At 38.8% G+C, this 17,947-nt stretch overlaps 1 protein-coding gene across 1 annotated transcript in view; it reads right to left on the bottom strand.

The window, feature by feature from the left end:
* srms (src-related kinase lacking C-terminal regulatory tyrosine and N-terminal myristylation sites) overlaps positions 1-17,947 on the bottom strand; it is a 51,528-nt gene that overhangs the window by 12,934 nt on the left and 20,647 nt on the right. Inside the window, exons 2-3 of the mRNA XM_063030777.1 lie at positions 5,969-6,090; positions 3,988-4,148 (exon numbers count right to left, since the gene is read on the bottom strand). Of these exons, the coding sequence (XP_062886847.1) occupies positions 3,988-4,148; positions 5,969-6,090 (283 nt within the window). The remainder of the gene's footprint in view (positions 1-3,987; positions 4,149-5,968; positions 6,091-17,947) is intronic.

The following is a 17,947-nucleotide window of genomic DNA, read 5'->3' as shown; positions in this document are numbered from 1 at the left end:
GTAGGTTTTCTATGTTTCTATGTTTCTTCATTTCATGTTCTCGATATGTATTGCTTATTTATTATCAATATCATTATTGTTACTTCTTTTTCTTTCCTTTTGCATTTGCAGTTTATTGTCTTTTGCACACTGGTTTACTACCCTGTTGGTGCAGCCTTTCATTGATTCTATTATAGCTATTGGATTTATTGAGTAAGCTATGAGAAAATGAATCTCAGGGTGGTATATGGTGATATACAATGGTGACATTGATAATAAATGTATTTTTGAACTTTTTGACTTTTTTTAAAAATAAGGGTAGCCAGGGACAGAATGGGTTCCATGAGGGATCAAAGGGGTAATGAACTGTATGGAATAAAATGATGTAGATCAAGTCCTAAATGAATACCTCACCTGTATTTATCAAACAGAAGGACATGGAAAACAGTGAGCTCAAAGGGAGAATACTGGCAATCTGGAGCAGTCCAGTAATACAAAGATGGAAGTATTAGATGTCCTTGGATACATGAGGGTTGGTAACTCACCTGGACTGGATGAGGTCTATCCCAGGCTGCCATGGGAAGAAAAGCTAGAGATAATGGATGTAAATTTTTGAATCTTTATTAGCCATCAGAGATGCAATGCCAGAAGACTGAAGGATAAACAAATTGGTTCTGATGAGTGGACATTTTGAAAGTTATAGTACTAGGTAGGACACTCAGACAAATTAAGAATAAAATATTAAAGACAAAATTGAAGGCTCTTTATCGGATGAACTCATGGAAATAACGGTACAATCTGATAGTCATGGCACCGCAAAATTACAAAGTTGGGAACTAAATACTCGAGCTTTCGATGGAATAGGAAACTTAGAAAAGAAAGGATAAGTTGACAGCAAATTAGTATTACTTGACCTACAAAAAAGTAATGTAACTGTGGCTAACAGGAGGCGCTAAAGATGATACGAAATCAAAAGAAATGGCTTATAATGTTGTACAGGTGCACATTAAACTTGAGAATTGAGAAATTTCAAAAGACAGACCAGGAAGTTCATAAGAAACGGCGAAGTAGAAAATCAGAGAAACTGACATGACAGTTCTACCCGTATGCAAAAATGACAGGGTTTGCAAAATTTAATGTAGGTTGTTTTCAGAATGAGACAAGAGAAATTATACTGGGTATAAGGAAATGGCAGAGATATTACATATTTTTTTTTGCCTGTTTCACAGTTGAAGGCATAGAAAACATCTTGGAAATAGTGGCAGGTTACAGACCTGCAGTGAATGATGAGACCAATGGGATTGGCATTAGTTTAACAAAAACATACTGAAGAAATTAATGGGAATGAAGTTCCAAGACTGAAAAACAAGTGGCTATGGAGATGGCAGGTGCTGGGTGTCATCTTTTAAAAGTAAAATTCTAGAATAATTTCTCAGATTGATAAATTATGATAACATTTAAGAAGTGAGGGAGATGAAAAATATAGGAAGCTAAAGAACAGTTATCCCTAGCAACATTAATAGGGAAATTACATTAACTAGAATAAATTAACAAAGTGACAACAGTATGCTTAGAACATTATATTAGGATTTGGTGGATAACTTCTCTGAAGAGAATCATATTTATATAATCTATGAGAGGTGTTTTAGCTTGTAGCTAGCAGAATAGATAAAGGAGTTTGTGAACAAAATTAGAGCACATGGGATCTATGGTAACATATTCGCACAGTCCAAGGATTGATAGACAGGAGACAGGAAATAAGAATAAACAGGTACTTTCTGGTTGAGGTGGTGTGATTAGTTGGATGCTTTTGCTCCAGCTATTCACAATCCATATCAATGATTTGAATGAGGGGATTAGATACAATCAACTTAACACTGATAATAACCCTAAACTTGGTGGTTAAATTACGATGAAGACAATGAGTAGTGTCATGGGATATAGGTAGACTAAATGAATGATAACCTAGGAGGTAGAATTAATGTTGGAAATGTGAGGTGTTTCACATAATGGAAAATGAAGAATTTATTAACGAGTGAGAAATTCAGTAATATTGATATTTAAAATTACTTAAATGTGCTTGTACACAACACTGAAGATGAATATGCACATATGGCAAGAAAATAAGAGAGCCAATGTTATATCAGACTTTCAAGTGTGTTTGGTCTTGGTGAAAACACATCTGATGTATTGTGCAGATTTTTGATATTCTTATTTAAGAATGAATGTGTTTGCCTTAGAGAGAGTGCAGAAAAGATATACTAAACTGGCTCTTGGAGAAACAGGTTTGTTGTGTGGGGAAAGAAGGAGAAATCTGAGACTGTTCTCTACAGAGCTTGGTGGAACGAGAAGGGATCTCATTGAAACATACAAATTTGTTAGGGCACTGGATTCACCAGAAATGAATACAAGGATGAAGACTACTTTGAAAAGTGTTGCAATGATCCTGATGTATTGTATCATTTATCTATGCAATTACTGCTGTGTAATGATGAGGGACTCTTGCCTGTGGTTTGTGGCTGGTCTGAATTGAGGCTCCTCCCATCTACCATGTAGGAAAGACAAAATCTAGAGGCAGAAACTAATAGAGAAGACAAAGGCAATGTGTTATCATGTTCATTATATTTACTAAAGTTCCTATTTATAGTTCAAACATCCCCTCTTCTATCTACAGATATAGATTCTGTTAATTGGCAATTTACATAGTCACTGATGATCAATTGATAAGATAATTAATGAGTAACTGAATTCTGAGGAAATTAATGTTAAGTATTCTTAAAATTTAATTCAGCAAATTTCCCTTGTTTCTGTTCTGAAGTTATTTTTAAGTGTCTTGAATGCTCTCATATGAAAAATATAATGGCAACCTTTACTTTTTGTTTTTGGCTGATTGGGTATAATGTAGGAAAACATGAGGCTATCACTTTAGAAAGAGTGATAAAGCAAGTCGTCATTGAAATGGGCTGAGGCAACAGGTTGCCATGCACCAAAGGGGTCTGTAGTTCTAGCACATGAAGTCCATATAGGTGAAGCATTGATCTTGTCCTTTATACAATGTGTAAGAGGAAGGCTTGATGTAATTTATAAAAAGGTTTGATGGAATTTAAAGGTGCTACTGAGGCCACACCTTGACAACTGCATGCAGCTTGAGATATTTTCGCATTGGAGACAGTGCAGAGAAGGCTGAAAACATTGATGTATGATAAAACATTGAGCAAGCTGGCACTACACCCAATGATTTTGGAAGAATTAGGTAATCTTATTAGAATGTGTATGATTCTGACCAGTATTGTAGAGTGGGTGCTGAGAGGATATCTCACTAGTTGGGGCATCTCAAACTTGAGGCATAATTTCAGAATAAGAGTTTGGTCAATTGGGACAGATGGAGCTGAATATTATTTCTGAGTGTGGACACTCTGGAATTCTCTGTCCAAGAGTCCTGTGCAGGTTGATATTGCCAACATTCATTTTAATGACAAAGGAGTCACGAGTATGGGAAGAGGGAGGAAAAAAAAATAATACTGAGGCCAAAATTGGATAACCCATGATCTTAAACAAGAGAAAATCTGCAGATGCTGAAAATCCAAGCAACACAAATGAGCCGAAATGTCAGCTTATACTTTTTTTCCATAGATGCTGCCTGGCTTGCTGAGTTTTCCAGCATTTTGTGTGTGTTGCTTTGTTAACCCGTGATCTTGCTAAATGGCAGAATGGGCTTAAGGGCCACTTGACCTGTTACTCTTCTTTTGATTTTTGAAGCTTTGTAGTTTAGAAACTTGATATAATCTGTTGGACTACATAATTAGATCATAAACAATGAAATCAATGGTCATCCCAGAGAAAACAAGAGCAATAATATTATTTCAGATAATCATGCCAAACATTTTTCAGCATTTTTGCTATTCATGATAACATTTGGAATAGGGTAAAAGTTGTATATGGTACATTGCAAATCTGGGAAAATTCTGAACAGTTTGCTTTTAAACAGTATGATTTCCTAGAAAATACCTTTATGCAAGGTTTTGTCAATGGAAACCCAAAGATCTTCCATTGTAATTTGTAGAATTCCATAAGGTCAATAACTGTGGGAAACTTTTGGTTCTCGTGTAGATAAAAGTATCCCTCAGATGAAGTCAATATCCGATAGTGATGCACTTTATCATTTAGAGCTGCAAATGAAAAAAAGCAAATTTGAACTTCATGTTAATAAAGTTTGATTCTTTCAATATCCAGCCTCCATAGATGGAGCTGCATAATGATAAGCAGAAAAGGAAACAATCTAGCCCAAAAAAGGCTTTGTAAAAACCAAAAATAATATATTGTAAGTAGATAGTTGATATGTTATTTTAATTCTTCCCTTTGCCGTCTAATTGATATAACATTTCCTCCTATGTGTTTTTAAATTTCATTTTTAGATTCCAAGTGTCTCTGGAAAGTGAACAACATGAAGTGAGGAATGATTAGTGCCAGGAGCCAATAGTTGTCTGGGGTGGCAATGAGTTAATAGTAGATGCTGCCAGTACGTCTTGTGAAGGGAAGAGAAGAAGAAGAAGTTATGGTGTCCAGAATAAGAGGGGTGGGGTGTTACATGTCCTTGTGACTGTATCAAGTGATGAAAGGGGCTGAATTAGTTGAGTGTCGTAGGGGGCAAAACTATTTTTGGATTCTGTTGACAAAGGTTAAGATATAGGTATCTGTTCACCACATATCTGTATTTGTGAAGACTTTGTCTTCCACATTGAATCTAGATTCTGAAAGGAAACTGACCACTGTCCAGTTTGATTATATTGCGTAACACATAATTAGGAACAGGCGCAAGTCAGTCAAGCCCTTGATCCTACTCTGTTATTTAGAAAGATAATGGCTGATTTGGCTGTAAAAGCTCCGCTGCCCATAGTAGTCTTTCACCCCATGTTTATGAAGTATTTATCTAATAGTGCTTTAAAATATTCTAAGGAAAGAGATTCAGATTTTCACAATCCTCAGAGGGAAAAAAATCGTCTCATCTCTGTATTAAATAGGTGACAATTATTCATAAATAATGTTCCCAAATTCTAGATTTCCCACACATAGGGAACAACTCCACATCTTCCCTAACAGGACTCTTTATGATTCGTATGTTTCATTCAAGTCCTGCCTTAGTCACCTAAACTCCAGCAACTTAACCTTTTCTCATAAGTTAACCTGTCCATTCTAGTCAAGTAAACCTTCTCTGAGCTTTTGGTGAATATTCTGCTGCATTTGGGGAATATCCACTCTTTCATTCTCTTTGGTCCTATGTGAGAATCTTTTAGAGAGAGATCTGAAGTATGTCTACAGCCTTCTCAGCCCACCATAAGGCATTCCAGGCAACAGGGAGAAATGCCAGTGGGAGGGATAACAATGAATTCCTGTTGAAATAGGGCTAGCAAAGCCTGTTGCTTGGTTTCTGAAACAATCATATTTATGTTACAATGAGAAAAAAAGAGTTAAATAAATTTTGTGGTTGACACCATCATGTGACTGTTGCACGATAAACATGGGGTTTCATCTTTAACAACTGAAACGGAGCAAGAGGCAGAGAAACAGAAGGCTCCCTCACTCGAACAAAAATTTCTACATTTCTTCTAAAAACATCAAATAATCTGTGTTCAAAAGACAAATGAGGATCTAAGGAAAACATAGGAAAGGAATGGTGATGGAGAATTTGCTGAGATTAAAATGAAACTGTAGAGAGCAAAGGATTTAATGAGCAATTTGTGGAAATGGAATAGGTGGTGATGGGAATGGAAAGGCCATCTAGTAGCAAACCAAGTAGCATCGCAATCTATCTTCTATCTGTTAGTTCAGAAACAATGCAGTGATTTGTGGTATCCTCATCGCTACAATGCCTGAGATTAGCTGCCTGAATATGGAACCTGGCACCATCAGGTTTACACTGCCAGATACCACATTGTACTAATGTGTGTATTAAAGATCAAAAAGTTCAATGCAGTCAAGTTTTACATACCAGATATTGAAAAACCACCATTATCAATCTCGCTTCTGCGGACCAGGAAGGCTCCATTTTGATTTTGGGCAGATGTAAGTAATTTTTCCGCATCGACTCTTCCTATTCTTCCAAAATACCACCTGAAGAAAACATGGCCCACTTATTTTATTGTGAATAAGCAATTTGCTACTGAGTTTAAGAATATAATGGTATATACTGTACGCCGAGGTAGCAAATTTTACTCAGTGAATGTACTTGGCTTGAATGCGTCAAAACTGACAGCACACTAGCCTCACTTCTGTTTTCTTCTTTCAAGGGGGGTAGAAACAAAAAAAATCACACTTTACTTCTCTGCCAGGTGAAAAGAACTGAACGGCAATGAGAATCTTCTCATCGTCTGTCCAAGAAAGATCATTGCTGTGAGAATGTAGCACTTTGTTCAACGTCAATACACCTTTTGTTGAGGTGCTACATGAGCTGAAAAATAACGTATATCAAAAACTGCACAGCAAGGCAGGGGAAGAACTATTTCTTATTGGTTGTGATGCTGACATTGTAAATAACTGTCATCTGTTTGACTTGGAGTGCTTTGCTGTGGAAGTTTATAAATAGATTTACACTGTTTGCACGGAGGAGGTGAAAGACATCTGCTGATTTGAGCCATTACTATTCTAAATTGCAGGAACACAACAAAATACTATTCCTAGTTCTTAGACAGCATCAGAAAAAAGCTTGCTAATTTTTAGGGGACAAAGTGCATTTTTTTCTGTTACAAGAAAAGTGCCCAACACAGTTAGAAAAACCTCTTTGAAGACCCTTGCCCTAACCGTGGTTTGCCTTTGTAAGAAGTAAACAGAGTTGCTAGTAGTTAGTGAGGAAAATGAATCACTGGTAACTGGAGTTGCATGGAAATCTGTGCCATTACAAGTCTTTCATGAAGACTCATCAGAGGGGCTCAGAGAAAGGCTTACAGCAGACTCAATGATTCTCTTGCAGAATGTGGTTGCAGATTGCACACATTGGTGAAGGGGAGTTCTCTAATGTAGTTGATTTCTTAAACAGTTACCTGAATCTATGGAAACTGGCATTCGAGTGTACAGAGCAACTTGAATGTATCCTGTTGTAGTACTAGCCTGAATGGAATGATTTATAAATAACCCTGTAATTTGCAAAGCAAGAACTGCCTCCATAAGTTTAACAGACAAGAACTGTCTTTTTGAAGAATAGGCAAAACAATAATCTCCACTCAGATCGCCGACTGGAACATCCAGAAAATCCCATTTTCTAAAAGGTGGTGCAATGTTCTCAGGAGTTGAACAGAAATACAGTGGAATATCCAAATCTGGCAAAGGTAATTGTACTCACATTATGCCTAAATTGCAGCACAAGACCCCCTTGAAAGAGTCTTTTAAATAATGAACACTACCCAGTCACCCCGGTGGTTCAAATCTGATGACCATTTTGTTTGTGTGGACATATTTTGAACTTGGACCATGCAACATTCTACGATAAATTGCTGAATGAAAAATGGACCTTGCAAAAGATTGCTTCAAAAAAATGCCAGCCACTGAGAACATTGTACTTCAGACAATTGAACAGCAAAAAGACAAACCCCCTTTGTTCATTAATGTTGTAATTTTCAACAATTCCACTTTATACTGACATGAAAGGTTGGTGTGGGGATGGATATGTTGTTTAATTATTCCAATCTGCTTTTCAAAATGTAGTTTCCCAAATTAAGACAATGGCTAAAGGGTTGCGCTACCAAAGACACTTAACATTGAGAAAGGATCTAGCGCTTTCCCAGTGTATATGCAGTATAAACTCTTCTTGGGCTTCCAGCTGGGTACAGTATGGATTATAACTGACGTTCGATATCAAGCTCTGCCGTGGCAGAGTTTATCATCGAAACATCGGTTATAATCGACACCTGACCCTGGCTGGAAGCCCAGAAGAGTTTATTCAGCACTTAACATTATTTCCAGACAAAATCCTAAACTACGAGTACTTGCGAACCATTTCACTTTGCTGGAAACTATAACACTGGGTACGATGGCTGTTTTGCGGATTTTATTGCTGATTTTTATATGAATTCTCTCATTTGTATTGAGAATGGCAAAGGGTCAGACTGATCTCTACGCTGAGGGAGGTGAAGCAGGAAGACCCACTTTCTCTCACTGTATTTAACATTGCAATGGATGTCTTGTTGTGTTCACTAGATTGGGATGGTTCTGAATTCCATCTGTACTGCCCAGGCTTTTGCTGATGATAGGGCAAGGGGTCCATGGACCCTAGGTTGGAAACCCCTGGTCTAAATGGACTTCAAAGCATTTGACAATGTCTACCATCCAGTTTTCATCATAGTACCACATGGTATGCTGACCCAGAATGTTGCGTACTTGGGATCCAAGGCAAGCTGGTGAATTGGTTTGGTGATGGGAGAGAGAGGGAAGAGGAAAAAGGAAGTTCTTGTGATTGGAAGTCTGTAACTAGTGGTATTTGGTTTTGGAATCTTTGCCATTTGCAGAGTAGTTGATTTGAATGTCTAGGTAGAAAGCATGCAAATAACACTAAAATAGTGTTGATAGTGAGAAACGCATTTCAAGGCCACAGCAAAATAGACTGGATACAAATTTACATGGAGCATTGGCAAATGAAATTGAAATCCAGACAGGTGCAAGGTGATGCCTTTTGGGAACTCAAACCAGGGTAGGATATACAGTATACGCAGTAAATGGCAGTGCACTTAAGAATGTTGATGAGCAGGGACCTTGGCGTCCAAATTCATAGTTTCCTGCAGGTGGTAATACAGGTCAGTAGGCTGGTGAAGAAGCCATGTGGCATGCTTTCCTTCATACGTCAGACTATAGAATATAAGAGAAAGGAATGCTGTGGTGTAATTTTGCTAACAGCTCATTAAGTCAAAATTGGACTAAGTGTACTACTATAGGGAGGATGTGATTGTGCTGGAGAGAGTGCAAAGAAAACCAGAATGGACAACTTGAGGACGTGTGATCTAAAGTGAATATACAAGATTGTGACAAGCCTAGATAGGGTAGATGGCCAAAATCTCTTCCCTGCAGTAGTGGTATCAAAAACAAGGGCATAGGTTTAAGGTGCAGGAAGGAGGATGAAAGAGGATCAGCTATTTTTTACATAGTAGTTGATACCTGGAATGTATTGCATAGGAGCTGGTGGAATTGCATACAATTTAAGAGGTCTTTAGACAGACATTTGAATTGGCAAGGCCTAGAAGGAATTGACATAACATAGCCAAATGGAATTAGTGTAGACAGGTTAACAGGTCATCAAGGATGTGATGGTCTGACAGTCGGCTTCTGTGCTGTATGCCTCTGACTCTATTTGCGCTAAAGAAATGAAGGAAGTCCTGATGTTACATATATACATCATTAAAATGTATAAATATTTCAGTTTGTCAACTTCATTACAGAGAATACAATATAATAATTCTCCGCAGATGGTCTGTATTTAAATATTTTTCTGAGAGCCCCATCACGCATCAAAACAATGAGGTAGGTCCCGACTTTTGTGTATCAGCAGTCATCGACAGGCTCTGGAGCCCTAAGGAAGACACGGGATTGGAAAGGTGAGAGCAACCATTTTGGTCTTTTGATGAGAAACTATGGAAAACCTACTAGGGGAAATCTAAAGGGCAGACAGGCAAGTCTGATTTTTTTTAAAAATGAGGTTTTCCCCCTTGGAATCTGTCGGGAACACACATTCGGTAACCTGGCGTGCAGCTCAGAACCTCTGATTCTATTGTTGGAAGGGACATTTATAATTTTTGCAGGTATATTAAGTCTTGCATCCATTTCAAAGAAATTGCAATACAGGAAGTCAGTCTTTTGGCCCATTGCATCAGGTTACTCCACATAGGAGCATCTTAGATTAATCCCATTTCCTGATCTGTAATCTTCTCAGCTACAGGTCCAATGGATCCATGAACTTAGATAGCTGTTAATAATGCTGAGCATACAGGACTGTGGAACTGATCTGCCATACACCATGGACATTGGGCATATGTCTATCATCAGGTTATTGATACCAATTTTTATTTCTGTATATGAATTTCTGACTGTTGACAATACAAAATCTATGGTAGTGTCCCTTTCTGTGAAGGGAACATGGATTTTGAGGTTACTGGGGAGTCTGAGTAAGATAACCATATTTGATTCAGATTAGAGAACTTCATTTTTGCTGGCACTGAGATGCAGTTGTTGTTGATCATCGTTGCCCCAGCAGAGTTTGTGAAATTTGGGCAGCTGTATCCTTGGTTTTGTCTCACCATCTCCTTCCTATCTTGGCCACTGTGTAGTCAAAGAATGTTATCTTCCATTTTCAATTTTGTCAAAACTAGTTAGTGAAGCTGCTCATTGTCTTGCTAGTTAATTGCAATTATTGAAAATTCATTTGAGCTGCACTTGAAAAGATAGCAAGTATATTTTTTTTGACCTTCATGTTTAATACATGTCGAGAATATTCAGTTTTACTTCCTAGGTCAGCAGTACTTCCATCTTTCCTTTTAAAGCACTCCTGGAGATAAATTCTGTTCATAGATACCCAAGGGACTTCAACATTTGTCAAACTGAGTCACTTCTAGGCAAGCAACCTGTGGGTATAAGTCTTACTTTAGGTCCCGAGTGCATGATCTAAACTAACTATTTGGTACTGGGCAAGCCCTGTTTTTTCTGGAAATGCTATCCTACAGATTATATTACAATCTTGTGTGCACCATCTTCTATGAAAAATCTTTTGAAAGAAAAATTGGGGAAATGCAATGCTCACTGGAAAATTAGTTTCCTTTCATCTTTGATCAACCAGATAGATAAGTTTATCGAACACTTGGACAAGTGGAGAGGTAGTTGACAGTATGCAACACATACCTGAATGCCATGTCTATTACTTTCAGTCTTGCTTTGAATATCAGCTACATTTTGTACGGAACAATTCATACAAATAGTGAGACAGACCCTTATTTCAATGGATATTTCAACTGAATTTTCTTGAGGGACCCATCGGAAGGAGTTAAATATTTAATTTACTGATGATTCTTGTGCCTACAAGCATTAGCTCATGTCAGCCTTTCACTCCTGCAACACAATTGACTATCCCCAAACCCTTTTAATTTTAGCCCAAGGCTCAATCCCTACATCCTGTTCCTCAAACTTCTGATCGTGACCACTCTCTAGAGCCAATGCTCTGTCTTCCAGATCACATTCTGGGCATCACTCTGCTGCAAACTGAACTTGCAATCTACCACCTTTACTCTACAGAATTACAGAGGGGATCTTTGAATACATTAATGATTAATACATTAATCATTTGAGGGTCTGTAGTGCACAACAGCTTGGGCTTTTGACTTTTCCTTTGGAAAAAATATTATAGGGCAACTACATCTTTTAGATGACTTGTTTTTGGACATAGTATGATCAACCACTACAAAATAGTTTTGTGGTATAGTGGGCAGCAGCGGCCCTCCTACAACATCACCCAGTCAAGTTAACTGGATATTCACCATTCGGCAGCAATCAGTTGCTGCAATTACCAATAAACATGAAATTCTTTTCCGTGGTGGTTTGCTTGGTGTATCTGACGCTGTTAGTTAAAGACGCTAAAATTGCAGTTCATTTCTTGTCAATTTTAAACGTTAACTTCAAGTATGGTGAGTGTGAACCCAGGTGTTTAGCTTTAGAGAATAGTGGACAAAAGGATTTATAATTCTTGAAACTGCACTACCCCGCTAAAACTAATTTCTTGCAAAAATATTTGCTGAATGATTTGAACGGATTTTTTTGTTCCTTTACCCTCCCAGAATTGTTAATCTATTTTTATTGTGACTCACAGAAGCACTGGCCAAAGTTTCCACATTCTTTAAGTTAAACACAACCTTTTACTCTATTTGGAAGGAAATGAACCAAGACATAAAATATGAGGATACTAGTCAATAGAATAAGTTTCAGCTGAAACTTATTCTATTGACTAGTATCCTTAAATTTTATGTCTTGGTTCGATTATTCATTTTAAGGCTAAAATATTATCTCACAGATCAGCAAAGCTGATATAGTTTATTTTGTATGAAGGAACCAAAGGCAGATACTGGCATAATCTTATGGACCCTTCTAAATATTAACACACTACTAATAAAGCACACAAGTACTAATTCAACACTGGAGGTCCAGGTAAATAATAATGCAGTACTAGACACCGTCTATAAATATTAATATTGCCTCAAGACTGCACTCTTGGAAATGTTCCTGTAGGACAGGAGTTCCCAACCTGGGCTCTACCGACCCCTTGCTTAATAGTAGTAGTCCACGGCATAAGAAAGGTTGGGAACCACTGCTGTAGAGATATTTGCAATCCTAAAACATTGCAAGTTTCCTTGTTTCCTCATGGAAGGTTCTTAGCCGGAAATATAGACTGTTTATTCCCCTCCAGAGAGGTTGCTTAATTTTCTGATTTTGTGTGTGTTGCTGATCATTTCCAGCATCTGCAGAATCTCTTGTGTTCCACATACTTTAGGTTTTTGCAAATATTGTCATGCACTTAGGAAGTCAGTATAGCCCATTCCATGAAGATTGCGAGATTACTGTCTCATTATGTATCATAATTAAAGCACTTTTGCAATTTCCTGTACAGCGATTCACTTCAATGCACCCTTATAGTAAAACTATGCAAGCTGATGCACAAGATGATAGGGGCCCTGCAGACTTGGTGGACAACACAATACAACCAAGGGTTAAGTCTACTTAACCAGATTCTCCTTCATGTAAGGTGATCTCTGCTTTGAATATATATATATAACCTTTTTGCAGTTAGGTATGGAATTTTTCTTTCATTTATACTCAAATTACATTGTTTATGGATAATTGGTTAATTAGAACATTTTCCCAACATGTTAACAACACAAAATTCATAAAAATAAACACAGTACAAGCAGACAAAGCAGTTAACTTAAGAGTGGATTATGTCCTACAATGATGCTAAGGTCTCAGCTTCCTGCACCTATGCCTCCTTTAGTATCATCGATGAGAAAAGAGCTAGGTGTTCTGCTTGGAAATGCATTCCATCTGCCTGGCACTGTTAAATCCCCGGTTGGAGGATGAGTGCTTCCAAAATATTTAACACAGTGAAATTGAAAGGGATTTAAGTGTATTTCTCAGTCAGAAATATGTAGCATTAAATTCCTTTGCAATTTTAAACAAAGGCCAAACATTTGAGTAATGTCATTCTTAGCTGATTTCTGGCCATGCTGCATTTCAGTGGGCTTAAATCATTATTTTAAATGCAGGAAGCTCAAACGAGTTGACCTGGTGCTTGAGTTGCTGCTAATAGTAATACAAATGGGTTTTTGCATGCTTCAGCATAAAATTGACAGATATCAGTTACATGCAAATTGCTTCACTTAATAAAGGTAGGCTTATTATGTAATACATCTTCATTATGTGCTGCATCGTATGACCATTATTGCTCTTGGCAAACCTTTCTACAGAAGTGGTTTGCCATTGCCTTTTTCTGGGCAGTGTCTTTACAAGTTGGGTGATCCCAGCATAACCAGGACATGTGATATGCACCAGCTGCTTACGCAACCATCCCCCATCTGCCCCCATGGCTTTCCGTGAAAATGATCTGGGGAGGAGGGGTGTGTGCTAAGCAGTTCTACACCTTGCCCAAGGATGACCTGCAGGCTGGTGGAGGAAAGGAGTGCCTCACACTTCTTTTAGTAGAGACTTACCCTTACTCTGCCGTCCAAATGATGTAATTAGACTAAATTATTACAGGAAGTTCTGTCACATTATGAGCAATAAATTTTATTCATATAAAACTACATTTTAAGTATGAATCATTGGTTAAATCAACAGAATGGAAATGTTAAGAGACATTATGCTGTCAACGTGGCATATTTTTTCCTCAGAATTCTACAAAAGTAAAGATTTAATAAACCAGCTTCCACATATCTATTCCACAAACTTACTCAAAACTCAAATTTCAAATATATCACTGATGATGTTCACATTTTTGGTGTGAAAATATTATTATACTTAATTGAAAAGTTACATGTTGAAGAGTGATTATGGATGGAATGTATTTAAATGTAAAATATCTATTATATTTGGTCTAGTATAATTATTAGCAAATGTCAGGGTAGTATTTAATTCATATTTCTCTTAAGACATACATCAGCAAAAACCTAGCACTCTATTATTGAGAGGGAGAACACTGAGTTAAGCTATTTCCTTTATTATCACTCTCACTGCAAGGATTATTTTCATACATTGGGTTATTTTACCCCATGCTCCTTTGTTCAATAGTTCAGAGATTCACAAGGGTATCTGCACTTTCTTAAAGCTGATCTGGATCAGATAGGAAAGATCTGCTACCTTCCTTGGATGAGATAGCTAATTACTGCCACAATCAAATGTACTGTCATGAGTCCACAAATTCTAAGCAAGTGTTCTACGTTGCCTAGAATGGATATATTGCAGGGTTTCCAACCCGGGGTCCATGGACCCCTTGCTCAATGGTACTGGTCAATGGCATAAAAAAGGTATTTTTACCTTCTGATGATGATTTTATTGGGCATGAGCCAGTTTAAAACTACAGAATTGCTCAATAGCAAAACCTGCAGTTCACTGCAAATCTAATCTAAAATTGGCTAGATTCAATTTAGTGTACTGGTCCCCACTGGACATACAGTGGCATGCAAAAGTTTGGGACCCCTTGTCAAAATTTCTGTTACTGTGAATAGTTAAGTGAGTAGAAGATGAACTGATCTCCAAAAGTCATAAAGTTGAAGATGAAACATTCTTTTCAATATTTTAAGTAAGATTAGTGTATTATTTTTGTTTTGTACAACTTTAGAGTGAAAAAAAGGAAAGGATCACCATGCAAAAGTTTGGGCACCCCAAGAGATTTGAGCTCTCAGATAACTTTTACCAAGGTCTCAGACCTTAATTAGCTTGTTAGGGCTATGGCTTGTTCACAATCATTGTTAGGAAAGGCCAGGTGATGCAAATTTCAAAGCTTTATATATACCCTGACTCCTCAAACCTTGTCCCAACCATCAGCAGCCATGGGCTCCTCTAAGCAACTACCTAGCATTCTGAAAATTAAAATAAATGATGCGCACAAAGCAGGAGAAGGCTATAAGAAGATAGCAAAGCATTTTCAGGTAGCTGTTTCCTCAGTTTCTAATGTCATGAAGAATGGCAGTTAACAAGAATGGTGGTGGTCTAGTTGAGGTCTGGAAGACCAAGAAAACTTTCCAAGAGAACTGCTCGTAGGATTGCTAGAAAGGCAAATCAAAACTCCCTTTTGACTGCAAAAGACCTTCAGGAAGATTTAGCAGACTCTGGAGTGATGGTGCACTGTTCTACTGTGTAGCGACACCTGCATAAATATGACCTTCATGGAAGAGTCATCAGAAGAAAACCTTTCCTGTGTCCTCACCACAAAATTCAGCATCAGAAGTTTGCAAAGGAACATCAAAACAAGCCTGATGCATTTTGGAAACAAGTCCTGTGGACTGAAGTTAAAATAGAACTTTTTGGCCGCAATGAGCTAAGCTATGTTTGGAGAAAAAAGGGTGCAGAATTTTATGAAAAGAACACCTCTCCAACTGTTAAGCACAGGGGTGGATCGATCATGCTTTGGGCTTGTGTTGCAGCCAGTGGCACAGGGAACATTTCACTGGTAGAGGGAAGAATGAATTCAATTAAATACTAGCAAATTCTGGAAGCAAACATCACACCGTCTGTAGAAAAAGCTGAAAATGAAAAGAGGATGGCTTCTACAACAGGATAATGATCCTAAAGACACCTCAAAAACAACAATGGACGACCTCAAGAGGTGCAAGCTGAAGGTTTTGCCATGGCCCTCAGAGTCCCCCGACCTAAACATCATCGACAATCTATGGACAGACCTCAAAAGAGCAGTGCATGCAAGATGGCCCAAGAATCTCACAGAACTAGAAGCCTTTTGCAAGGAAGAATGGGCAAAGATCCCCCAAACAAGAATTGAAAGACTCTTAGCTGGCTACAGAAAGCGTTTACAAGCTGTGATACTTGCCAAAGGGGGTGTTACTAAGTACTGACCATGCGGGGTGCCCAAATTTAGTCATCATCTGTGCTTTAACAACAAATCAAAGGTTTTGAAAATAATTCAGGAAAGGTCCCCACAATGTTTGAAAGTCTTGACTAGATTCAGAGATTGAGCATCGAATCTTCTCTAAATTTAAACATGACATCACATCACATAACCATTGGGCGTGAATAGGAGGGACTGCATCTTTCCATTTAAGCAAGAGTGTCCTTCTGGCATAAGTGAAATAAAAGCCAAAATGTGCAAGTCAGATGACCTCATAATAATATCCTTTCCTCCAACAATACCAAATAAAGCGGTCAAAGGATTAGGCTTAAAGTTTAGTTTAAAAAGTATCAAGAAAGTTTGAAATACTTTTTTCCAATATTTTCCAAGACTCAGGCATGTCCAAACCATATGAATGAGTGAAGCTTCTCCATTATTACATTTATCACAATACGGAGATATATCTAAATAAAAATGAGACAACTTATCCTTGGTCATATGGGCCCCTTGGACCACTTTAAATTGTAGGAGAGAGTGGCAGGCACATAACGATGAAGAGATAACCAATTTAAAAATTGGTTAGCTCCTGGGCCCTCAGAGGCTCCATCTTCCTCTCACCCCAACCCTCCCCTCTCCACTGACACCACCAGCCTCCCTCCCCCTCCCCCCTCTGATCCCACTTCTCGTCCGTGTCGGGTCTTTACCATCCCCTCTGACCTTCAACTCTCTGAGGCAGAGCGCTCTGTCCTCAGTAAGGGCTTCACCTTTGTCCCCCTTCGCCCACACCTCAGCGACTTCCGTGTTTGCCATGATGCGGAACTCCTCTTCCACCGTCTCTGTCTCCGAGTCTACTTCTTCAGCAAGGACTCTTCCACCCCCACTGATGACCCCTTCTCCCATCTTCAACCCTCTTCTTCTTCATGGACACCCCGCTCTGGTCTTTTGCCTGCTCTGGATCTCTTTATTGCTAACTGCCGACAGGACATCAACCGTCTCGACTTCACCGCACCTTGTCCCCATTCCAACCTCACTCCTTCGGAACGCTCTGCTCTCCACTCCCTCCGCACTAATCCTAACCTTATTATTAAACCCGCCGATAAGGGGGTTGCTGTTGTAGTCTGGCGTACTGACTTCTAACTTGCCGAGGCACAGCAACAACTCGCGAATACCTCCTCTTATTTACCCCTCGATCATGACCCCACTAAGGAGCACCAGGCCATTGTCTCCTACACCATCACCAACTTTAACAGCTCAGGGAATCTCCCATCGACTGCTACTAACCTTGTAGTTCCCACACCCTGCACTTCCTGTTTCTACCTCCTACCCAAAATCCACAAACTTGCCTGTCCTGGTAGACCTATTGTCTCAGCTTCCTCCTGCCCCACCGAACTCGTTTCTGCATACCTTGATACTGTTTTATCCCCCCTTGTTCAATCCCTTCCTACCTATGTTCGTGACACTTCTCATGCTCTGAATTTTTTCTATGATTTTAAGTTCCCTGGCCCCCACCGCTTTATTTTCACTATGGATGTCCAGTCCCTATATAGCTCCATCCCCCATCAGGAAGGTCTCAAAGCTCTCCACTTCTTTTTGGATTCCAGACCTAACCAGTTCCCCTCTACCACCACTCTGCTCCATCTAGCGGAATTAGTCCTTACTCTTAATAATTTCTCCTTTGGCTCCTCCCACTTCCTCCAAAATAAAGGTGTAGCCATGGGCACCCATATGGGTCCCAGCTATGCCCGCCTTTTTGTTGGCTTTGTGGAACAATCCGTGTTCCAAGCCTATACTGGTGTCTGTCCCCCACTTTTCCTTCGCTACATCGATGACTGCATTGGCGCTGCTTCCTGCATGCATGCTGAGCTCGTTGACTTCATTAACTTTGCCTCC

The sequence above is a fragment of the Mobula hypostoma genome, chromosome 2, assembly GCF_963921235.1.
Source record: "Mobula hypostoma chromosome 2, sMobHyp1.1, whole genome shotgun sequence".
NCBI classification, from domain to species: Eukaryota; Metazoa; Chordata; class Chondrichthyes; order Myliobatiformes; family Myliobatidae; genus Mobula; species Mobula hypostoma.
This window is presented reverse-complemented; position numbering and strand designations above follow the sequence as displayed.